Source organism: Carcharodon carcharias, chromosome 2 (assembly GCF_017639515.1).
Source record: "Carcharodon carcharias isolate sCarCar2 chromosome 2, sCarCar2.pri, whole genome shotgun sequence".
NCBI classification, from domain to species: domain Eukaryota; kingdom Metazoa; phylum Chordata; class Chondrichthyes; order Lamniformes; family Lamnidae; genus Carcharodon; species Carcharodon carcharias.
The window spans coordinates 72,525,176-72,550,366 of NC_054468.1; the positions used below are offsets into that span (position 1 = coordinate 72,525,176).

The 25,191-nt window shown below is 42.7% G+C and overlaps 1 protein-coding gene across 1 annotated transcript in view; it reads left to right on the forward strand.

Annotated features, from left to right (window-relative positions):
• clstn2a (calsyntenin 2a) overlaps window positions 1–25,191 on the forward strand; it is a 318,232-nt gene that overhangs the window by 239,666 nt on the left and 53,375 nt on the right. Inside the window, exon 10 of the mRNA XM_041205440.1 lies at window positions 7,352–7,514. Within this exon, the coding sequence (XP_041061374.1) occupies window positions 7,352–7,514 (163 nt within the window). The remainder of the gene's footprint in view (window positions 1–7,351; window positions 7,515–25,191) is intronic.

Consider the following 25,191-nt stretch of genomic DNA (forward strand, 5'->3'; position numbering starts at 1 on the left):
AGCAACTTGTGAAATTGAATTTAATAAATTTGGCAATGAAAGTCCAATTGGTTCACTAATATCCTTAAGGAAAGGAAATGTGCCACCCATATGCAGTCTGGCCTAGATATGGTTTAGTCCATTACTGTAAAGTTGACTTTTAATGCCCTTTAAGTTGTAAAACTGCTCAGTTGTATAAACAACCATGAAGACCCACTATTACTTCCTCAGGACTTCTAGGAATAAATGACCAAAAGCAAAATACTACAGATGCTAGAAATTTGAAATTAAAACAGAAAATGCTGGAAATCCTCACCAGATCTGGCAGCACCAGTGAAGAAAGTAACAGAGTTAACCTGTGATCTTTCAGCTCTGCGGTCTTTCACTAGAACCATATTCTGAGCACAAATTGCAAAGAAGTGCCACAGCAATACAAATCTCAAGGCCCAAAGTGAACTTGGTTGCCATTGTCTCTCAGTTTGCTTGTCAAACTCTAAATGTATCCTCCATGATTTGTTGCTATCTGCAAACTTGTGCTAACTTTGAGCTGTATACTGTAACTGATAGGTTCAATGATGCAACAGACTCTTGGTAATAGTAGTCACCAGTCATCAAGTAGTCATCAAGAGTGATCAGTAGTCAGGGATGATTTGGATGTGGGCAAATCTGATAATGTCAGTCCTTTTCCCAATTGCACAGTTCATTGCAACATATAGTTAAAACACTGGAAATATACAAAATCTGCCAAAGTACGGAAAGTGTTCAAATGGTGACAAACTCTGGGACTGATCTGTTGTGGGATTGGGAGTAAAGTTCAAGGTAACAGACTCAGTTTTATCATTTTCACTGTCAAACCTCTGGAGGGAGAGGTTTATTGAGGTTAACTGGATTTATTAAGATTAACCCCAATGGTTTACTTGGTAATTGCTCCAGGGCATGGTACTGTAGTATAGGATCCCAAATTTGAGCCCTGGGCCGTTGGGCCAACAGCCATTGTGCTACATTTGGCCTTAATATCTCCCTCCTCTCTCGCCAAATGACACTATCTGCAGTTCCGAATCCTGCTCACTATCCAGTGATAATGTATGTGTGTATGTTCAGTGACATAAGATGGGCTCAGCTCTCATAGCCTAAACAGCCTAGCCCACACCTAATGCATGGTAACTTGCAAACAGACTGCAATTATCTATGGAACCAAAGCCAGCAAGAGTAAAACAACATCAGTAGAGGAGGGGGAGAACAAAACAACCAAAAGAAACCATTGTTTTAGTTCTTTACACACTTTCAAAGCTGGAAACACTTCCCTAATAACCACGTTCCAAGTAGAAACATTCTGTTTAAGCAAAGATGCTTGATTCATTCGAAATTCTATCTTGTAAAGTAACTAATCTTTCATCTAAATACTCAAAGGAAAGAGTAAAGTTAAAGGCAAAATACTGCAAATGCTAGAAATCTGAAATTAAAAAAAAGTGCTGGAAAAACTCAGGAGGTCTGGCAGTATCTGTGGCTGTTGATGTTGAGAGAGAAACAGAGTTAATGTTTTGAGTCAAACAACTCTTCTTCAGAACCCTAAATTTTGAAGGAGAGTAAAGATAAAGGGTTTTAGTCATTTGGTAGTGCAGAACTTGAGTATTGCTGAAAAAAAGAGATGTTTTTGTTGAAGTATTTGTCTTGGACTCATCAGGACAATTCGCAAGAATACCAAATATAAAGGGAACAACAATTTGCACAGTATGAAAATAGAGTGTAGATTGGTTAGCAAGTGGACTCTGATTGGTAGAGGCATTGCCATGGAGAATGCACCAGTTGATGGTGACTGACAGTTAATTGCCAAGCATTGTTTGAAATTTAAACCAGACAGCTTGACTCTGGTCAAGGAATTGCCCTGAGGAATGACCCAGTGAATGGCTGTTACTTATTTTGTTTAGCTGAAACAGGTGCAATGTGTGTACATGTTCTTTCTGTCAGCAAAGAACAGGGCCCTGCATATTAATTTATGTAGCTTCTAGTACATGCAAAGCAAGCCCAACTGATGATCTTCAATGGATGTCAGTGTAATTCTTAGCACACTGAGGATTATTCAGTAAATGTTGTCTAATCGCAGAATCAGAGTCCACTTGCCAACCAATCTGCATCCTTTTTTCGTACGGTATAAATTGTTGTTCCTTTTACATTTGGAATTCTTGCAAATTGTCCTGATGAGTGCAAGATGAAAAGCTTCTTTTCTCTTTTCTCTTTTTTTTTAGCAATACTCAAGGTAAAGGCTTTCTTTGTTTTGAATACTACCATTATAATATTCTGCAGCTTTGTGATCTTGAGTCACAGCAGTATCAGAAATGCTTCTTAAAAGTTAAACATTGTGGCAAATCTCAGCAAACTACCTTGTTTGAATCTTGTTTCATTTTGACATTAATACAGCATTTTGAAAAGAAAATTGAATGTTGGTTGATAACAAGTGGAAAGGTTTTGTTCCCTGAGGGACAGATAAATGCAGGAAATAATCAGGGATCGTATCTTTCATTGTACAACTTTTTTTAGCAGTGACAGCAGTTTTCTAAAAGGAGTGCATTGTTACTTTTATACAGAAGATTTCTGTCCAGTAATATATAAATAATTCAAGCATTATACAAATTGACAAGCTCACTGTAGGAGTTGCAAAAGGTGTAGAATGCCCTCTGTAAGTATTCAGTTTACTATCTTGGAACCATTCAGAGAATTTGGAATCCATTCTCTCCTATGACCTCATTTTCAAGAAGTTAATGGATAAGGACATGGCATATAAAAGCATTTCCCACTGTAATGAGCCCTATTGAGTATCACCTTAGTGAGGTGTAATCCTGTGTGCATAGTATTCTGCTCTATTACCATTTCCCAGTACTTTATAGGCCTCAGAGATAGAAGAGCACTCTTCCCCCATGTATTAAATCATTAATGATATAAACTTCAAAAGAAATGAAGTATGCAAAATTTATGCATAAATGCTAACTTGGTTCTGCTTGTTGCCTTTATTTTCCAATTAAAATTTAAGTTAGTCTCCAACAGAAAAAAATGCAATTCAATTCATTTCCTGAAGCAAATGTTTGCATTTCCCCGGTGTGTGCATGTTAACAACCAAATTGGAAGAACCAGCTGGTCACAACAGTAATCCTTATTTCTGAACTAACTCACTACATGGAGTTGGGCTGCTAGGCCAGCCTGCTCTGGGTCATTGATCCTGCAAGAGCACAGCCATTACCTCTAAAGGTACCTGTTTTTCAGGCTCCTTTTACCCACCTCTTTCCAAGCCCTCACTCACCCTCATACCCTCCTGCTGCACTGTTAATGTTGCTTTAAGACACTTGCTATTACCCATTTATATTTAACGTTCACAACCATCTTGGCCTCATTTTACTCACTGCCATTGATGTTTCCTTGTCTCTGGCCCTAATGTTGTCGTTTGTGCTTTATTTTGTGGCTAATGACCATTGCATAATTATTAGCAATGGCCACTCTCTTCACCCATACTGCAAAAGCAGAGGGGCTCCCTCTTCTATTCACCCTGTCTCCCAGCCCACATGGAAGCAAAACAATTCAAACTTAAATTGTACTGTGAATATAAATTATTTTCAAAATGATTTAATTAAGTTGATTTTCCCTACGACTGGCGAATAAATTATTTGGTATGGAAAGTGAATTCGTACAACAAATAATTTAAATCAAGCTTCCTCTATCAAATAATTTGATATGATTTTTATCCTACTCCATCTTGTCAGTGGGGCTAACATTGTGTCAAAATGCTTTCCCATACAGTGTTCTGATTTTCAGCTTATTAAAAGTATCTTGCTTTTATTTGGCTTTGGCAAGAGATTAGCTTTTGCTTCAGCAGCAAGGGAAAAGAGTGAGTGGATGCTGTGAAGGTACAGGAAGTGCAATATCAAATAAGGCCTAGTATACATTTACACTATCTTATTGTATACCTGTACCACACAGAAATAATCTTCACACTTTAGTGTTAGCAAATAGCCATAGCTCCTCTAGCTAGTAAGTGCACTGCTTCGTGTACTAGAACGTTTGAACCAGAAGGTTTGATATTTGATCCTGATCTGTGGTAAGTTGACTGATCTCAGTCAGGCTGAAAGTGCAGATGTTGTAACTGGCCTTAATGCCCCTGGGCTATGGTGAGTATGAAATAACCAGACTTCTTAATCTTAATAACTACCCTATGATCCTCAATGCTAAGTTCTTGCATGAAGATATTGGATGAGGATTGGACTGAGTATTTGAATCAGTAGTGGTGGCCCCATCTGCCATGGTTACCATCTGATCATTCATGAAGAATGAGCACATGGGGGAGGCACTGGAGGTCAGCTGTTTATTTTTAAATATGTCATAGCAGAAATGGTGCCTTCGGGGGGGGGAGGGATTATTTTTTTTTAAATAGATAAGTGGAGATACAACTATATGAACAACCATAAGACATTATTGATGTTGGTAAAACTAGGCCCACAATCCACAGCAAGGCCACAAGAGTTCTCAGAAGCTCCCTGATGCGGTGCTGTTGGACAAGTGTCTTGCCTATCGCTGACACCACTGGTATCAGTTGTGTTGCTCTTGTTTGTTCTGACTTTTGCTCTGTATGTTGTCCAGAGTCAGATCTTCCCTTTCTTCCTTTTTCAAGTGTGGAAGCTGTCTGTCCATCATCCTGCAGCACCTTTTTCCAGCTAACTCCATGACTGCCAGTTCTGACAATGTTGGACTCAGCTGTGGACCCTTCTAAATTATCCTGTTCCACTTGTTCTCCAGCCAAAGACTCATTCATGGAAAGAAGCCTCTATGGAAGATTCAGTACATTCTATGTTTTATTGTCTTGCTGGTTACAAAACAAAATTGTTTAGTTTATCAAACAGTTTTGTCAATAAGGAGGAAGCTGCAGCCAGTAAACACAATCATTAAGAACTTAATCATGCCCTGCCTACACTGCAATTAAAATAGCTTTTGGAGGCGTTACAGCACTCTTTGTAAGATGGCATGTAAAGTGGATAAGAACCGTGATATGCATATCAAAGGACGCAGAGTCTTACACAGAATTATACACAATGTTTCACTCTGCTGTTAAGATGCAGCTGTGCAACTGGAATCAAGACAAAATGTTGAAAATACTCAGGGGGGAGAATTTTTCCTATGGCGCAATTGGCTGCGCACCGCCATTAAAATTTATTTTAAAATGTCCCCTCATGTGACAGTGTTGCAGGAGCTGAGACATATTTGTGAAGTTCGGAAAATTTATTTATTTATTTTATAAAAGCTTCAGGAAACCTCATCCCGCCCATGGATGAGGTTTCCTGAAAAACGTGAAGGCTGCTTGGGTTCTTCACCTGCCTGCCAACCTTAAGATTGGACGGGCAGCATTCTAAACTAGTTTAATTACGTTTTTAATGGCCAGGCGTCATCGCCCGTCATTTTACACGTTGGCGTGTCAGGCCCGCCCCTGCACACCAAAGGCAAAATTCTGCCCGGTAGGTCAGGCAGCGTCTGTGAAAAGAGAGAGAGAGAGAGAATCAAAGTTAACATTTCACAGCCCTTTTACCAGAACTGGAAAAAGGTAGTGATGTAACATGCAGGTTTTATGCAAATACAAAGGTAGGGAAAGGGGGGAAGGAAAAGAATGAACAAGGAAGCAAGCCTATAATAGAGTGGAAGGCAAAAGATATTAAATGACAAGAGATATGATGGTGCAAGGCAAAAGGGAGTGGTAATGGGACAAGTGATGAATCAAAGTCAATGGCTTTCCTCTCTAAAGGCCATAAGATTTAGTTAGCGGACAGATAAAGATCAGTCCTCTGAGGAACATTCTGAGTTCAACGAGAGGGCAATTTTTACAGAGATTGCCAGCAACAGCAAAAAAGTCTAACTTTCTTTTTGTCAAATGGATGTTACTTTACTCACGCACCACATTTATCAGCGTACGTTCACCCAGCCAACATGCTCGACTGCCTATAAATTCCAAAAGCTTCCACGGCGTTGTTTACCTACCTTTTGACCCTTCTTGGCCTGTTCAGCTAACCGCCAAGCTCAGGCACTTCCTAACCGGACTGCCTGCTTTTCCCAAATACTCCTCAGGCTCACAAATTAATCCAACTTCTGCATATTGCTAACTGTGAGGTGTCAATTTCCTTTCCCCAGGTGAAGTACACAAATATCTTTGCAGTTTAAGATTATAAGAATTCAGTCTTCAGGACACACAGAAGGAGCATTCCCACGAGAAATATCAGTTGAAGGCTACTTACGTTAATGAGTATTATGAATTCAATATTCTGTTCAAATTAGAAGGAAAGTCACTAGGCATCTCTGGATTTTGTAGGGATATAAGGAATGTCACTCAGCAATCCATTTGTTTTCTTATGCAAATCTGACCAATTAAAGGCTGAATATTTTCTATGATGGCTCAGGAATGATGTCCATGATCGTAAGCAAATGAAGACTGCATAAACTTTGTTTACCATGATAACCATCTTTAATATTCATTTCCAATGCAAATTAACACTGCTGCTAATCACTGACAAGGCATTGAGTTTATTCATGGTACTGTATTAAACTAAAAGTTAACATTGTCATGAATCACAGCTGGCACCTGGAAGTTCTGTACCATGAAAAACTAGATTATTTTATTTGCGGTGGAAGCCCCTGGATTGAGAAATGAAGTAATTAATCTTAAATTGCATTCTACCCGTCTATAGCAAAGAACCAATTGCTTTGTTTTAAAATAAATTACTGAGAAAGGTAATTTACATACTTCCTTTTCATTGACAGCATGAATAAAAATGGATTTTCAGAGGGCGCTCAATTCTGCCCTGTTGAATAATGATAAAATTCTGCTTACCACATCCACTTTGAACAAACCCATTTGTTTTATTGTCTCATTTCTCGCCAATATGAATTCTAAATTTAAAAAGTAAATCTATATATCAAGCACATTCAAGCTATAGGAGCGCAAATGAATTTATCTTTAAATAGAGCTGGGAATTCTTTCAAATATGATTATGATTTAAACAGCCATTGTCTTCTTGGACTTTTATCATGGTAATCAAATTTCAGCCTATCTGTGAGCATTTACCAAGAACAGGAAAGAATGTTCAAGCTATTAAATTATTCCAATTCTATAGTAGCAATAATGCATATTGTCTGTCATAATGTCTTAATGTAATTTATTTTTGCAAGGCTGGCTGTAAAGCACTGAAAAGAAGGATGGTGTTGAATGAGCTATAACACGTAAGCTAAGTAATAGGATTATTAAATTATTTGCTCTGTGAGGTATTTTAAAAAAGAATGTGGTCAAAGGTATTTATTGTGCTCCTCAAAATGAAAATATAGCTAGAGTCTTTCTCCACTTCAGATCTGCGACAAGGAATGGCATTATTACGTTGTTAATGTTGAGTTTCCTGTGGTGACGTTGTACGTGGATGGAGTGACTTACGACCCATACCTGGTGACGGATGATTGGCCAATTCACCCATCACATATTGACATGCAGCTAACTGTTGGAGCCTGTTGGCAAGGTAAGATCTTCAAATAGTGGGGAAGGTGGGTAAAAATGGGGTTGATGTTTTGATTTCAGTCCAAGTTAGCAAACATTGAATGTGGTCATAGAGTTTGTATCAAGCTTAATTCAGCACAGAAGCAATGTCAGAAAACTGCTCCATAAAATGATTAATATTCCTTCCTTTAGAAAAGCCCTGTTCTCAAATCCCTTTCAAGGTAACAAAAGTTTATTACATAAGACAATTCATTTCCATGGTGCAACTCTTCATTTACAAGATTTTTATTAAATGTACATGGAGCAGAAATGGCCAAGTGAACCAAATGCCTCTTTCTGTTCTACTCTAACCAAACTTCTCCAGTTTTCAGTGGCTTTGTTCCCACTGACTGCATACTTCTACAAAAGGGAGAAGATGGTGGCACAGTGGTAATGTCATTCAGCTAGTAATCTAGAGGCTGAGGATGATGCCCTTGGGGCATGGATTCAAATCTCATCATAGCAGCTGGTGAAATTTAAATTAATAAAAATCTAGAATTGACTTGTGTTATGAAATCCATTCACTCTGCGTGCTATGTAAGTTGGCACTCTCTGGAGATTGTAATGTTTAAAGTACAGGATGTTCCAATGCTTGTTACACTTGTTCCTGCCTAGTAACAAGGGCTCTTGAAGTGTTTTGATAGATCACCAGATATGTTCAAGGCTCAGGGAACTGTACTTCTTGAACAGTCAGTTGGATTCAGTTTTCAGTCAGCCAGGAAATGTCCAAGAGGTGAGATACAAAGACAGGGACAAGAAGAAGTCCCAATTAAGTTAAAAAGCATGAGAAGGGCTGCAGTTAACAGACTTTAAACGAGGTGGGCTCGAGAGAAGCCCGGAAGATCCAGGAAGGTAGCTGTAGGTTGGTGACTTTGTGTTGTGGGCCATTGGGGCAGAAGTATCCCTTCAGACTAGTGGTGTTCTGTTTGGTGTGGCTGAAGAGCTGAAATTGTGCTTGTGAGCTAGTGTTTGAGTGCACTCAGGAATCCAGGGGAACATAATCCCTGAAGCCAAAATTCAAACACTGCGAGCTGGGTCGTCGTTGAAGCTGTCCAAGCTGAAGTGACTCGTGGAGAGAATTCCAAGGCAAGATCTTCAAAGGTGGAGTTTGGAAACTCTCATAAGAAAAATGACGTTTCAGTGAGATTGACTCACTGTGTGGACAAACATCTGGGTGGTTATTGAGAAATTCATGGAATTGGGGTTGATCACAGCTGTCATCTATTGTGCAGTGTGGTGTTCGACCACAGTTTGCATGTTGATTCACATTACCCTGAACATTAAGAGTATAAAATAGATATTGTAAATTGTTTTATCTTTATGAACTGTATAGTAAAGTTTATTTTTATTTGTTCAAAACCCATGGAATCTTGTGGCTTTATTCACTGAGCAAGTGTCTTGAATCTCAAACTTTTTCTACTTTAAACATAATGTTATAGGTCCCTAAACGGATCTCCCCCAATGACCCAGTCTAGAGTCTGGCTAAGGACCATAACACTAGTATCAGTAATGGTAATTATTGATTGTTGTAAAAACCCATCTGATTCATTAATATCCTTTAAGGAAGGAAAGACTCCAGATCCACAGTAATGTGGTTGACAATTAACTGCCCTCTGAAATGGTCTAGTAAGCCACTCAGCTCAAGGACAGATAGGGATGGGCAACAAATGCTGGAGCGATGCCCACAATCCATAAAATAATTTTTTTTTTTAAAAGAGCAATGCTCTGCGAAAATAGCCCTGTCTCGATAAAATCGATAAAACAATAGGCCGTAACTTCCAACTAGCGTCAGAAAGTGCTGGCCGGCAGGAATTAGAAGAAATAAATGCACGTTTACCCTATCTTGAAAATTACACTGACCCTTCCTTCGCCGGAGCTGCTTAGAGCCTGCATCGAAAGACTCCTCGCAGGCCCCAGCGAAGTGCAGCTCTGGCAAATTCAAAAAGAGGCCACGCCCTCTTTTTTACGGCACTTGTTGCTATAAAGCAGGTAAGCAAAAGCCAGGGAGAGAGGAAGTGTCTGAGATAAGTGGATAGGATTTGGGGGGGGGCAGAGTGGGACAATCAGAGGTCTAGGGGTGGGAGCGTTCAAGGTCTGGCGGGGTGAGGTGGTGTGATGGTCCGAGGAAAGGAGGGAAGTCGAAGGTTCATGGGGGTGGTGGGGAGATCAGAAGTACTTGGGGGTGGTCAGGGGAGGAGTGCAGGAGCCCAAAGTCCACAGGGAGTTGTTTGGTGGGGGGGGGCGGGGTTGTCGAAGGTCCGGGAGGGGTGAGGAGGTGAGGGTGTTGGAGATCACAGATGGTGGGGTGCGGGGTATCGGAGGTCGGGATTCAGGGTAGGGGGAGTCCCATGGGGGTTGTGGAGCAAGTTGTGGGGGTAAGGGGAATCCCATGGGGGTGGTGGGGGGAGCTCTTTGGGGTAGGTCTGGGTCATTACAATAGTTACCCAGAAGTTAGAAGAGGTTTTAGTTCTTTTAACTTTTTCTGAGTAACTATTGATGTAACCTGTTGGAACCATCCGAAGTTTGTTATTTAAACCACATTTTCCGATGGTTCCTAGCACAGCACAATTGCCCAGAGGAAGTGTGCACTTCTGGGCAATTATTGTGCAAACCCTTACCTGGGGACTTCCCAGAGGGATTGACCAGCACATCTTTGGGGCGCCCCCAAAATCCAACGCTGGAGAGCTCAGAGGTTACAGCCCCATGTCACATGTTGGACCAGCTCCCAGTACTCAGTTTGCATGGTGAGTAGCCATTCTTAGCTTAATTTTTACAATAACAAAATAGTACAGATACTGGAAACCTGAAATAAAAATTGAAAACATTTGAAACACTCAACAGATCATGCAGCATTTGTGGTTGGGGATGCAGTTCACACTTCAGGTTGATAATGTCCCACCAGAACCTTCACTTTTTTCCTTGCGTAATTTTTCCCTTTTGTCATTTAATCACTGCTGCCTCCAACCTATTGCATGCCTTTCCCTGTTCCCTTCTCCCTTAGCTCTGATATTGTTTAAAGGCTGTTTATCTGTCATCACTGAAATGTTTTCTCTGTTTCTCGTATACTGCCTGACCTCCTGAGTGTTTCCAGCATTTTCTGTTTTTATTGCTTAATCTAATTGTATATGGTTATTTGTAACACTCTTAATGCCATCCTCTTCAAGATTAGTTAGCTTCACCAAGGAGCAGGCATCAGACCTCTCTCAAATAAAACAGAAAATGTTGGAAATATTCAGCAGGTCAGGCAGCATCTGTGGAGAGAAATTGAGTTAACAATGACTGTCCATCAAACCTTTCTGACCCACCTAATCACTGCATCAGATAGGACATTTACCAGGGAACCACCAGAAATATTTTTTGAGATTCTTATTGGGAAAAAGCATTAGTGCTATTCGTTCTCTGTATAATTGCCAACCGGCACCTTGTTGCTTGAATTCAAAGAATCATTCATTTTGCAATAGAGTGTCTGCACTTGGTTGTCATGTGAGCAATGAAGGCTAGCATTCAAAAGGAGTGGGACTATAATAATTGAAAGATTGTTAATCAGGTTTTCATTTACAGTATTAAAAATATTTGTAGCTTCAGAAATTTGGGTGTAGGACTATTACAAAAAGAGTGAGCATTTTTGCTATTCGAGTGTATTCCGCCTGACAAATCTTGATTAATTTGGTTTCTTCCAATGCTTTTTGATTTGTCCATGAAATGCAAGTGTTGCTCACAAGGCCAGCTTTGGTTGTCAATACCCAATTGTCCTTTTATCAACCAATTTTCTATAAATAGCTACCCACTGTTGTCAAATGGCCTTTATTCAGGGTACTAATATGTGGTTCTGACTATCGCATTAAACGACTGAGAAAACCTACCTATTTTTAATTTACTAGGGCCTTGCCGAAAATCATATGGTTTATGTATCTTTGTTACATTTTGGAGCTCTGTCACACGCTCCTATTCTGCCTGGTTTATTGGGGATGGTCAATTGGATGATCTGCAACATGAGTACATTTGTGTTAAAGGGATTTAACAGCAGATAAATCTTAAACCAGAGGATTGAAAGGATGTAAAGCCATAGTTAGATTTTTGACATTTGTTTATATGTTTATTGAAATTAGCAGATCAGGTTTTTCAGATTTTATGTCTGTCTCTTTTGGATGCAAATTGATTGAACATTTATTAAATCTGCAAAAGCTTTGTTTTCTTATTTACACCTCAACTAATTGGTTGAATGTAAGATGTAAATAAAGGAATGTATTGCCTTGGTAACAGGTAGTTAATTAACATTAGTAATTATTTCTAATAGCTGTGGTGCTTGAAGACACAGAGATAAAAACAAAAAACTGCGGATGCTGGAAATCCAAAACAAAAACAGAAACATAAATACCTGGAAAAACTCACCAGGCCTGGCAGCATCGGTGGAGAAGAGTACAGTTGACGTTTCGAGTCCTCATGACCCTTCAACAGAGCTAAGTAAAATTAGGAAAGGGGTGAAATATAAGCTGGTTTAAGGGGTAGGGGGCGTTTTTTTGGGACAAGCAGCCAGTGATAGGAGGAGATAACCAAAAGCTGTCACAGACAAAAGAACAAAGAGGTGTTGAAGGTGGTGATATTATGTAAAGGAATGTGCTAAGTAAGAGTATAAGACAGGACAGATAAGGTACAGATAGCTCTAGTAGGGGTGGGGGAATACTAAAAGGTAGAAATAATGGTGGAAATACCTTTAAAATTAGTGGAAATAGGTGTGGAAAGAAAAAATCTATATAAATTATTGGAAAAAACAAAAAGGATGGGGAAGAAATAGGGAGGGGGGTGGGGATGGAGGAGAGAGTTCAAGATGTAAAATTGTTGAACTCAATATTCAGTCCGGAAGGCTGTAAAGTGCCTAGTCGGAAGATGAGCTGCTGTTCCTTCAGTTTGCGTTGAGCTTCACTGGAACAATGCAGCAAGCCAAGGACTGACATGTGGACATGCCCCATTGTTCCAGTGAAGCTCAATGCAAACTGAAGGAACAGCACCTCATCTTCCGATTAGGCACTTTACAGCCTTTCGGACTGAATATTGAGTTCAACAATTTTACATCTTGACCTCTCTCCTCCATCCCCACCCCCTCCCCATTTCTTCCCCCTCCTTTTTGTTTTTTCCAATAATTTATATAGATTTTTTCTTTTCCCACCTATTTCCACTAATTTTAAATGTATTTCCACCATTGTTTATTTCTAACTTTTAGTATTCCCCCACCCCCACTAGAGCTATCTGTACCTTATCTGTCCTGTCTTATACTCTTAATTAGCACATTCCTTTAGATAATATCACCACCTTCAACACCTCTTTGTTCTTTTGTCTGTGACAGCTTTTGGTGATCTCCTCCTATCACTGGCTGCTTGCCCCCAAAAAACGCACCCCCCCCCTCTTAAACCAGCTTATATTTCACCCTTTCCTAATTTTACTTAGTTCTGTTGAAGGATCATGAGGACTCGAAACGTCAACTGTAGTCTTCTCCGCCGATGCTGCCAGGCCTGCTGAGTTTTTCCAGGTGTTTCTGTTTCTGCTTTTGTGCTTGAAGACACCATTGTTAACAGAAGCATGCAAGATCTATTGAACTTGTAATTAATGTTGTGCCAATGCTCCAGCTCTAGAGGATTGATATATTTGCTTTACACCGTATAACCAGATGATGAAATATGGTGTAAGAGTTTTGGGGCTATGACCTGATCAAGAGAGTTTTCTGTTCAAACCCTGAGATTATTGCAATTTGTTCAAATATTAGGTGGGTACACTCTGGCTAATAACAAACAAAAGCTCACCTTTTGGTCTGAACATGCTGAACATGAGAATAATATCTAGCAAGAAAACAAGAATCTAACAATATGGCAGCATAACATGAAATAGAGTATTGCAGACTAACAAGCCATTAAAACTTTTTAACATCAAAGTAAGTTGTACAGTAGCAATCTGAAATGCTTACATGGTCTGAAACATGCCGATAGAGACCAAGATCCACTCAAGTCTTCTAAATGGCTAACCTCTCATGCAATTGCACAGCATAAAGCTACTCCAGAGTTGATTGCCCACTTGCTTTGGCACTTCTGTAGATGCCTAAAAACCTCTACAATTGGTCTCAGTGTTGTTGGATTAGGGAGGGATTAAAATGAGAAATCTTCAAGCGTTCTCATTCAAATAGCTCCGTGTGGGAAGTTTCTGTTCCTTTTTCTTTTGGATGAGGTCAAAATTGGGCTTGGCTGTAATGAGCTTTCTCCACTCCATCTATTTGATGATTGATTGAGAAGCTAACTCTCATGCTTACACATGAAAATGATCACCTGGGAAGATTCCAGGAAGAATTGCATCCCCTGTGGAACTGTACACCAATAGAAGAGTTGGGAAAAAAAGGTGATGAAAATATTTCCTTCTGCCCAAAGGACTAAAGAAGCCTACCGAAAAGCAACAATGGATTGAATATAATTCAGGAAGGGTATTAATCTTTAATTTAAAAAAAGGGCAGGCAATCACTGTAGCTCAGTCTCACTATCTCATTCATAATGGCATTTGGTGCAACATCATTGTGATTGAACAAGACAGAATTATAATTAACATCATTAAAAATAACAGCAATGAACATAACAGTATGAATAATATAATTTAAAATAATTGAACTAACCAAAATCTAAATAACAAATTTATACAAGTCCATTTAAAGTACATCTTGCAGAAAATACAGAAGTAAATTTGTATTTACTCTCTATTTCACACACAGACACTTGCTGCCTGTCTTTCTTGGACAGTTATTGATTGGTTGCTAATTTAAAAATGTCACATGCGTGCAAGAATATTGAACTCACAATCACAAACAATACAGTCAAGAGTCAATTACGACGTGGGACTTTTCCAAATAATGAGACATTCTCCAATCTGTTCTTCCATTACTGTCACAAATTGCAAGTGCTATTAAATGCTCTAAGTTGAGAAATTTTCCGTTAGATGTTAGCATATTTATTAGAGGAAACAGGTCACCCGTGGGGCATGAATTCCATAACCGCTTAACTCTGATTCAATCAGTTTGCTGTCTGTGGACCTCTATTTGATTGCTGTCGTCTGATAGTGAGCAATCAGTGCAGAGTTAAAATTCCTGGCAAACAGATATGAGTGAACTCTGGTGCTAAAAATATTTATTTTGAGATGTGGAATTTTACTTCTGTTACCCAACCAATTATCTGGTTAAAATAAATATGTGTATTTTAATAATATTATTAATGGTGTGAGTTAATATTTTATTTGTACAACGTGACATCTGACGACATTGATTCTGATCATGTTAAAATCTGTCTCACAGTAAACTTTCTTTGAATGAGGATTCTGCTGTTACAAATATTTAGTAAAATCTGAGGATATAATTTGCATCTTTATGAATATTTGAATTCTCTAAGCATAGAAGAGAGATGCACAGAGAGAGAGACAGACAGACAAACATGGTGGAATAGTCCCATAATGAAACTAAGTGCGGTGGCGGATGATTTCGGCAGTGCCCAGTCCACTGTCCATAATAATGGCAACTCACGCCAGATTCTGCACAGGGAGCCTCTTTAATTATGACCCGGCGGGTTATTCATCCACTGATTTGTCCACCCCGCTGTCAGCTGGCAGGTTCAGAGGTCCAGGTGCCATATCTAAAGACCAGTCTAACACACAATCTCACTTTCTCCAGTCTGCCAGAGATGTCTGGCAGCCACAAGAGGAGGGCTGATAGCCTGAACAGGAAGGCAGTGCCCTGCTTCACACTCCAGGCAAGTGCTCTATCCCAGTGATGGCTGCAGGAAGCACAGCAGCCTCACCTCTCCAGCCTGGGAGACCATCGTGGAGCAGGTCAGTGTGGCTGACAACCGCTCCCAAAGTGCCACCCAGTTCAGGAAGAGGATGAACGACCTTATCCGCCCCATCATGGTAAGTCATCCTCCAACACCCTCCAATATCAAATTCTCATCATGGGATCATGCACTCAAATGGCTACTCTCTTCAGGGGTCTCACCCAATCATTAGCAGGGGACACATATCAACACACATTCTCTCACCGACTCTTTCACATCACCACCATCCCATCTATCATGGTGGTCACACTCTATTCTCTGGCCATTCTGGGAAGGGATCCCACACAAGGAACAAACACCTCACCCAACCTCTGCTCCATCCCTTCTCATCACGTACCTTTCTTTCTTCTTCATACAGGCCAAGCTGGTGCAGAACAGGCACTAGAGAGCACAGACCAGGGGAGGGACAGTTAACATCATCGTCCTCACTGAGTTTGAGGAGGCTGCAGCCGAGCTGGCTGGGGAGGACAGGAATCACTCCTGTGGGGAAGGGAAGATCATCCTCTCCCATCAACCCAGCCTGGATCACAGCTCCATCACCTCATCAAATCCTGACAATCACAGTGAGTCACATGCAGCCTTAACTAGCTCATGCTCATTAGCTGAAACTCTGTTCCATTTTCTAGGCACCAGCAGATCGAGGCCCCCAAGCCAGTCCAGCACCACCAGTGCGATCCCCCAGACTTCATCCGAGGAGGAAAATCCAGAAGAACCTTCACGACACTTGCACACATCCACCACCAGCTCAGAGACGCACATGTCAGTGGGGCACCGATGTAGATTAGGCTCAGGCTCTCTTTCTGGGGAACACCTCACCGACACATCCTTGCAGCAGACAGAGGCAGGGACAGCCCAGGTCTCCAGCACTTGGAGGACTGCCGGAGACTAGCCACCCACTCAGTCCAAGTCAGATGATGAGCCTCTTGAAGCAGCCGCCAAATCTATGCTGGCAGCAGAACATCATGTAGAGATTTGACAGTCACTCAGCAGACTAGAGCAGACATGGAGGAGTCCATCCACGTTCTGTCTCATGTCATGGCTCCAATAGGTGAGAGCCTTGAGGTCACCATGGGGAGGCTGGAAACCACCATGGAGACCTAGGTCCAGCAGGACTTGCCAAATTTGCGCTCGGCCCAACACTCCATGGCCACACACCCAGGGGGCCACCTTCAGGATGTAGGCGACATGGGGATGAGGCACCTTGACCGCCTGCCATTCACCATCTCCTGCAGGAGTTAGGGCAGGACCATTGGGCACCCACAGGGGAGGATGAGCATCAGCCCAACACCCTGGGAGCCTCCTCTCAGGATACTCCAAGGGTGTGCAGCCACTCACAGCCCCCTCTACCTGTGACCCCATCCACTCCAGCTTCTCAGGCCACCGGGGACCCCTAAGCAAGTGACCCTTATCTGGCCGGAGCCCTGCAGGCCTCGGGCCATCATAGACGTCCACCAAGGTCATCACAGACATCAGGACGTAGCAGTCAGCAAGCTGCCTCCACCTGTACTGCTGATGCCGGGGCTACGCCCAGGCGTAGTGCTTAGAGTTAGGAAATTTAAGAAAAATTGATGTCATTTTTGGGTCATGGGTGTGCTAGATATGTAAATAAATTGCACTTTTGTTTATACATTTGATGGACATGTAAATGTTCCTGTCAACTGAAGGCGTTGCAGTTTTGTACTTTGGAATCCTCTTATTTCAAGATTTAGCCTTCCTCCCACTTAGTGATGGTGTCCCACTGTGAGATTCATATCCCTGTGATGTCAACCTCAATTGAACTAGTCACTGCACCCTCGTGTGATGTCAGGTAGATGTGTTTTAGTCTTTATTTGAAGTGTGTAATGTAAGCGTTTCTCACCCCTCTTCCTCAAAGAACACCATTAGTGAGAACAGCTTATCAGCATTGATAATCTAGCGGCATCTGTGTCTCCTCAGTGGCAGTGGCAGAAGAAAAGACATGCATGAGAGGAGGAGATCTCTAGGCATGTCCACATCTCAGTTGCAGCAGTGTTGGCAATATTAGATGGCGACAAAGGCTTCCAGTCTTCTCTCGCTTCGATCTTGTTCTAAGTGGACTTTCAGTTCCCAGAGTGAGCTCACTCACAGGGCCCCACAGACCAAAGCAAAGAACATGGTCTGGCCATTCATGAGGCAAGTTTGAATGCAGCACTCATTCTCACTGCCAGTGGGTGCACATCCCTTGAGTTGAAAGAAAATGGCATTGAGGGCTAGGAGCGATGTGGCATATTCCCTCACTTGACTTTACCCTTCCTGGAACCAGTCAGCGATTAACGTATTACAGGCACGTCTCTCATATCTTCCTTCTTCCATGGCATGATCGTGCTCATAATGACCCTCAGCAGCCTCCTGAGGTTCTTGGGCCTCTGGATCTTCATCCTCCAATGAGCTCTCATCATCCTCCAGGTCATCCTCTGGTAGGGGAGTCACCTCTTTGCATGGTCAGATTGTGAAGGACACAACACACTGCAATGATGCAGGAAACCCTCTCGGGAGCTTATTGGAGTGAGTCACTTCCTTGGAACCATAAGACCATAAGACATAGGAGCAGAAATTAGGCCAATCGGCCCATTGAGTCTGCTCCACCAATCAATCATGGCTGATAAGTTTCTCAACCCCATTCTCCCGCCTTCTCCCCGCAACCTTTGATCCCCTTACCAATCAAGAACTTATCTATCTCGGTCTTGAATACACTCAATGACCTGGCCTGAACAGCCTTCTGTGGCAATGAGTTTCATAGATTCACCACTCTCTGGCTAAAGAAGTTTCTCCTCATCTCTGTTCTAAAAGGTCTTCCTCTGAGGCTGTGCCCTCGGGACCTAGTCTCTCCTGCTAATGGAAACATCTTCCCCACATCCACTCTATCCAGGCCTTTCAGTATTCTGTAAGTTTCAATCAGATCCCTCCTCATCCTTCTAAACTCCATCAAGTATAGACCCAGAGTCCTCAAACGTTCCTCATATGCTAAGCCTTTCATTCCTGGGATCATTCTCGTGAACCTCCTCCGGACCCTCTCCAGGGCCAGCACATGCTTCCTGAGATATGGGGCCCAAAATTGCTCACAATATTCTAATTGTGATCTGACCAGAGCCTCATAAAGCCTCAGCAGCACATCTTTGCTTTTATATTCTAGTCCTCTCGAAATAAATGCCAACATTGCATTTGCCTTCCTAGCTACCGACTCAACCTGCAAGTTAACCTTAAGAGAATCCTGGACTAGGACTCCTAAGTCCCTTTGCACTCCAGATTTCTGAATTCTCTCCCGATTTAGAAAATAATCTATGCCTCTTCTTCCTACCAAAGTGCATGACCTCACATTTCTCCATGTTGTATTCCATCTGTCAGTTCTTTGCCCATTGTCCTAACCTGTCCAAATCCTTCAGCAGCCTCTCCACCTCCTCAATACTACCTGTCCCTCCACCTATCTTTGTATCATCTGCAAACTTAGCCAGGATGCCATCTAGATCATTAATGTATAAAGTGAAAAGTTGTGGTCCCAACACTGACACCTGCGGAACTCCACTAGTCACCAGCTGCCATCCTGAGAAGGACCCCCTTATCCCACTCTCTGCCTCCTGCCAGACAGCCAATCTTCTATCCATGCTAGTACCTTGCCTCTAACACCATGGGCTCTTATCTTAATGAGTAGCCTCCTGTGTGGCACCTTGTCAAAGACCTTCTGGAAGTCCAAGTAGATAACATCCATTGGCTCTCATTTGTCTAACCTACTCGTTACCTCCTCAAAGAATTCTAACAGATTTGTCAGGCATGACCTCCCCTTGATGAAACCATGCTGACTTTGCCCAATTTTACCATGCACTTCCAAGTATTCTGAATTCTCATCCTTAATAATGGACTCTAAAATCTTACCAACGACCGAGGTCCGGCTAATCGGCCTGTAATTTCTCGTCTTTTGCCTCACTCCCTTCTTAAACGGGTGGTTATATTAGCGATTTTCCAGTTCTCTGAGACCCTCCCTGACTTCAGTGATTCCTGAAAGATCACCACTAACGCCTCCACTATCTCTTCAGCTATCTCCTTCAGAACTCTGGGGTGTAATCCATCTGGTCCAGGTGATTTATCCACCTTCAGACCTTTCAGTTTTCCTAGCACCTTCTCCTTGATAATGGCCATCATACTCACCTCTGCCCCCCTACTCTCTTGAACTTTGGGGATGTCACTCGTGTCTTCCACTGTGAAGACTGACGTAAAGTACCTATTCAGTTCCACTGCCATTTCTTTGCTCCCCACTACTACTTCTCCAGCGTCATTTTCCAGTGGCCCAATGTCCACTTTTGCCTCTCTCTTACCCTTCATATATCTAAAAAAAAGCTTGCAATCTTCTTTTATATTCCTGGCTAGTTTACCCTCATATTTAATCTTCTCCCTCCTTATTTCTTTTTTAGTTGTCCTCTGTTGGTCTTTGTAGACTTCCCAATGCCCTGGTTTCCCACTGCTCTTCGCCGCATTGTATGCTTTCTCTTTAGCTTTTACGCTGTCCCTGACTTCCCTTGTCAGCCATGGTTGCCTAGTCCTCCCTTTAGTATGCTTCTTCTTCCTCGGGATGAATTTTTGCTGTGTCTCCCAAATTACTCCCAGAAACTCCTGCCATTGCTTTTTCACTGTCTTTCCTGCTAGGCTCATCTCCCAGTCAATTCTGGCCAGCTCCTCCCTCATGCCTCTGTAGTTGCTTTTATTCAACTGTAATACCGTTACATCTGATTCCAGCTTTTTCCTCTCAAATTGCAGGGTAAATTCTATCATATTATGGTCACTTCCACCTAAGGGTTCCTTCACCTTAAGCTCCCTTATCAAATCTGCCTCATTATACATCACTAAATCTAGAATTGCCTGTTCTCCAGTGTGCTCTACCACAAGCTGCTCCAAAAAAACATCTCGTAGACATTCCACAAATTCCTTTTCTTGGGATCCACTACCAACCTGATTTTCCTAGTCTACCTACATATTGAAATCCCCCATGATCACTGTAACCTTGCCTTTCTTACACACCTCTTCTATCTCCTGGTGTATCTTGTGCCCCACATCCTGCCTACTGTTCGGAGGCCTGTACATAACTCCCATTATGGTTTTTTTTACCTTTAGGGTTCCTCAACTCTACCCACACAGATTCTACATCATCTGACCCTAAATCATTTCTTGCTATCGATTTAATTTCATTCCTTACTAACAAAGCAACCCCACCCCCTCTGCCAACCTACCTATCTTTTCGATAGGATGTATATCCTTGGATATTTAGCTCCCAGTCCTGATCCCCTTGCAGCCATGTCTCCGTAATGCCCACCATATCATACCTGCCAATTTCAATCTGCACCACAAGCTCATTTTCCTTATTTCGTATACTGCGTGCATTCAGATACAACACCTTCAGTCCTGTATTTCCCGTCCCCTTTCTCATTGCCATCCCTTTATCTGGTGTGCTTGAAGTTAGATTCCTAGCCCTTTCCAAACACTGTGTCCTATTTTGTGTTCTGGAGATTTTAATAGCCTCTCCTCGGCTCTCCTTTCTTTTCGGTTTTTTTATAATTTTCCATGAAGTTGAATCCACCCCCCAACACACTAACCTGCTGCTTTGTTTCCCATTAGTCATGCTTCTTGGAGTTTTACCCATCCACCCCCCCTCCCCCCGACTTTCTAGTTTAAAGTCCTGTTGACTCATCCTCCCTACAGCCCTCTTCATTGTCCACACAGAGAGCAAGGACCTCATACCTGTTGGACAAGGTCAAGAGCTGAGGCTCCTCTGTTCCTGAACACAGGATCCCTCTACCTGCCTCACTTGCAGTCACACCCTGCTGACCCTGACCACTGACCGGACTTGAGGTGCTTAATCTACCGGGTGTGATACAAAGCGTCCAGATAACCCTCCCCCTCCTGGATGTGCCTCAGCGTCCGGAGCTCGGACTCCAGCTCATCAATTCTGAGTGGGAGTTCCTCCAACAACCAACACTTGCTGCAGATGTGGTCACTGCAGCTCGCAATGGGATCTGCCAGCTCCCACATCATACAACTACAGCACATCACCTGCTCAGCCATCTCTACTTAGATATTACCTTTGCAGTGTTTTTTTTCTCAAATTTTGTGCAGATTTCCTACCAACCAATCGGGGTCATAGCTTTCCTGGGACGTCACTTTTTCAGTTTTGGCTTCAGTTACTTTGTGCCCCGACGTCACCACTCCAGTGCTCCTCCCTCCGAGTCTGCTCCCTAGAGACAAGGCCGTGAATCCCCGAGGTAAGCTAGATTTATACTCACCGCTCTGGCGCTCCTCCCTCTGTGTCTGCTCCCTGGAGACAAGGCCGCGAATCCCCGAGGTAAGCTAGATTTATACTCACTGCTCCGGTGCTCCTCCCTCCGAGTCTGCTCTCAGGATTTACTCACCAATCAGCTGCTTTTTCTTTAAAATCCACTTTCAGAAGAGTGTCCCTTGCAGGTCTGGTGCACTCCTGATGGCACTGCCTCGTCCTTTTTTTTAAGGTTTGAGGAGGAGGGAGGGATGTAATCACTACAGCAATGTAATGTTAGGGGCTATTCCGTTCTTTGACAGTGGGTCCTCTTCGATTCCCTCCTGAGCCGCGGTGGTTGCGATGACTTCTCCCAGAATGCTTCAGTCACTTCTCACCAGCGCCCTCTGGAACGACTCTGAGGGTGACGCACGGGTGTCATCAGCCAGCATTTCAGTGGGTACCCCTTATCCCCAAGCAGCCATCCCTGCAAACATAATGGCACAGAAAATCTCAAGCACCTGGTAGTGATTCAGGATATAGAAGTGATGGCAACTCCCAGGGTACCGTGCAGAAACGTGCAGTATGTGCTTCCGGTGATCACACACCAGTTGCACATTGATGGAATGATAATCCTTGCGGTTTATAAACATTAGGGGCTGCTGCCATGGAGCCCATATAGCCACATGGGTGCAGTCTGTTGCACCCTGCACTCTTGGGAAGCCTGAGTTGGCGGCAAAGCCAGTGAATCTCGTAGCCTGGTTACCTTCATCCAGAGCAAACTTGACATAATGATGGACCTTCCTGCAAAGGGCATCTGTGACCTCCTTTATACATCAATGTGTTGCAGACTGAGATGTCACACAGGTCCCCTGTTGATCCTTGGAAAAACCCAGAGGCCAAGAAGTTGAGTCACCTTCAAAGCTAGTGGCAGGGGATAGCTCCAACTCCACATGGTGTCTTCACAAAGAATATGGTTTATGTGATATACCAGATCTCAGGACAAACACGGACATGCATAGCATTGCCTCTCACTCATTTGTAAATAAGAGATTCTTAGGAGATAAACCCTGGGTCTGGCAAGTCACTCCCGTTGTCTGGTTCTTTCCTCCTGACCCTCCTGTTCAAGCTGTGGCTCAGCTTGACCATGTCCCTCCTGCTGGAGCTGCCCATGGTGTCGCCTCTCCCTCCTTCACCTCCTCCATTGTATTTGGACCCTGACAAAGGCAACATTGAGCCCTGGATCTATTTGTGCTTTTGTCTTCTCTCTGAAAGGAAACATTGAAGTCATTAATGATTAATGGGGCAAGAAAACAAAGCTCAGAGGATGACACGTTTGGAGACTGTAAGGGACCATGGTTTTTCCATCACTACTTGCATGGTGGCTGATGCTACCTTGTCCCTGAGACACTAGCACACACATCGAGGTGACCAAGATGGCATCGCAGATATATAACATCTTGAGCCTTGCGTGGGATGCAAAAGTTTAAGTAAGGCGAGTGACCTAACCTAGCTCTGTGCTCCAATCTCTGATGTGGCATTTTAATGACCACTCAGTTGCTCATGGTCAATGAGTGGATGCCCTTTGGCTCATTAGGAGTGTCACATCTGGTGAACAAGTGACAGGCCTTCATTGATAGAATGCCATGTATGATACAGCTGTGCCTCCTTCACTATTGCCTGCATTCCCAAATTCTACATTCCTATGTGTTACTCTTGAGATGCAACGACTGTGATGTGAAGCCACTGAGTTCTGAGTAGCCCTTTAACAGTGCTAATGAAGCCATTGGCTGTAAGTGGCTTTCATCGCAAGGTCTTCCTCCTTTCTTTTTAAACAGACTCCTGCTCACTGCTGTGGCAACAAGAGGTTAGAGGGCGACCCCAGAAAGGCCCCCATAATTTTCTCCCCTCCCTCGCACTGCCATTCCACTGCCTTCCCTCTCCATTGCTCCCATTGTGTTCATCAACCCAACCCTCACCTCACAACCCACCCCCAGTTAAAGTGCTAGTTTCTGAAAGTGGAGGCCTGTATGAGTACCGCAGCACAGTGGTGTTCCTCAGGACAATGAAAACAAGGAGAAGGAGCAATCCAACCCTACAGCCCCAGCAGAGTGGCATTCATCGCAACAGCACCAGTGCAGTGCAATGGCAGGTATGTTCCACATACCTCGAAGTTACCAACGAACTGAGGTCTGACTTGTGCATGCCACCCCTTTTCAAATGGATTTGAGGCGGGCATAATTTCCAGCTGGCGTGACAGAAGATTGGAAGGCATGACAAGATTCCAGCAAGCAGCTGTTTTAATGAGCATTCATGATATGCTAATGAATGCAAATGACATTCGTGCCACTAGTCAGCAGGAAACCAACTTGCTATGAATACACCGTCGGGGGAAATGAGTCTTGTTTTTACGATGGCAGATTTGCAACTTTTTGCCTGCCACTGGATTCTCCGCTCCCGCCTGCGAGGAAACCCACCACAGGTGGGATGGGAAAATTCCAATCACATACTGTGATGTGATTCACAAGATTTAAACAGTGTGAACAACCTGTGCCATTGACTTACAAATGTTGTATTTCTTATTGCTATTATTTCAACAGAACTCTTTGGAGTGCTTTGCAAGGAGAAAGTTAGCAGGGATGGGAAAGACTAGAAAATCAGTTTCTGATGGTCCAGTCAAGGTATTGGGTAATGAGCTGTAACCCTGAGTCGGAGAAATGGAAGGAGCTGCATATTGATACTAGGCTGAAAGAACTAATTTGGGCATGGTGGGGTATAATTACACCCTTGTTACATCTTCCTTGGCTCCAGGATAATTGTACTCAGTGGGCTGAGTGCAATCCAGTGGAGCTTGGCAAAAGAGCAGAAAAATGGGGATGCAAAGCTTTGTGTGAGAGAACGCTCCAGCAGCAGAATTTTAAATTAACTGGAGGTTGTGAAGGATAAAATAGGGGACAGTGTTTGAGGAATTAATTCTAGAGTTCATGAAGATCTGAAGAACTTGGGGAGTTTTTGCAGCTGAAGAGAGAGGCACTTAGGTGCTGGTGTGGATTTGAAAAATGATGGCATTGCTTATACTGACATTAGAATGAAGGAAATTTGTTCCAAGCTTCAGGGTTAGCAGACAATTGGATTCTATGGCAATGACTTGTGATGGTAGACACGTGGTGTTGAGAGTAGTTTTGGTCTATGTGTGAATGTTTACCACTGGTTGTGGATGATGTTGCATGCAGATGATAAATAAGAGGGGACCATGATTGAAGCTCATTAAAACAGTATAGCTCACTACAGGCAGAAGATAACCTGTTGGAAAAGATGGAGTCCAAAAGGAACCAGGAAAATGTTACTTTGTGAAGATGGACCATTGAGAGGAGATAGTGCAAGGAGAATGGACAATATTAGATGTGGCAAGGAAGTTAGGAAGGTAAAGAGGTGTAACAAGCTTTTGACAACCATCATATATAATGTTATTGGTAACTAAATTGCTATGTCAATTGGACTAGACACAAAGGACAGAGGTGGATGGACCAAAAATTGGTGTCAGACAG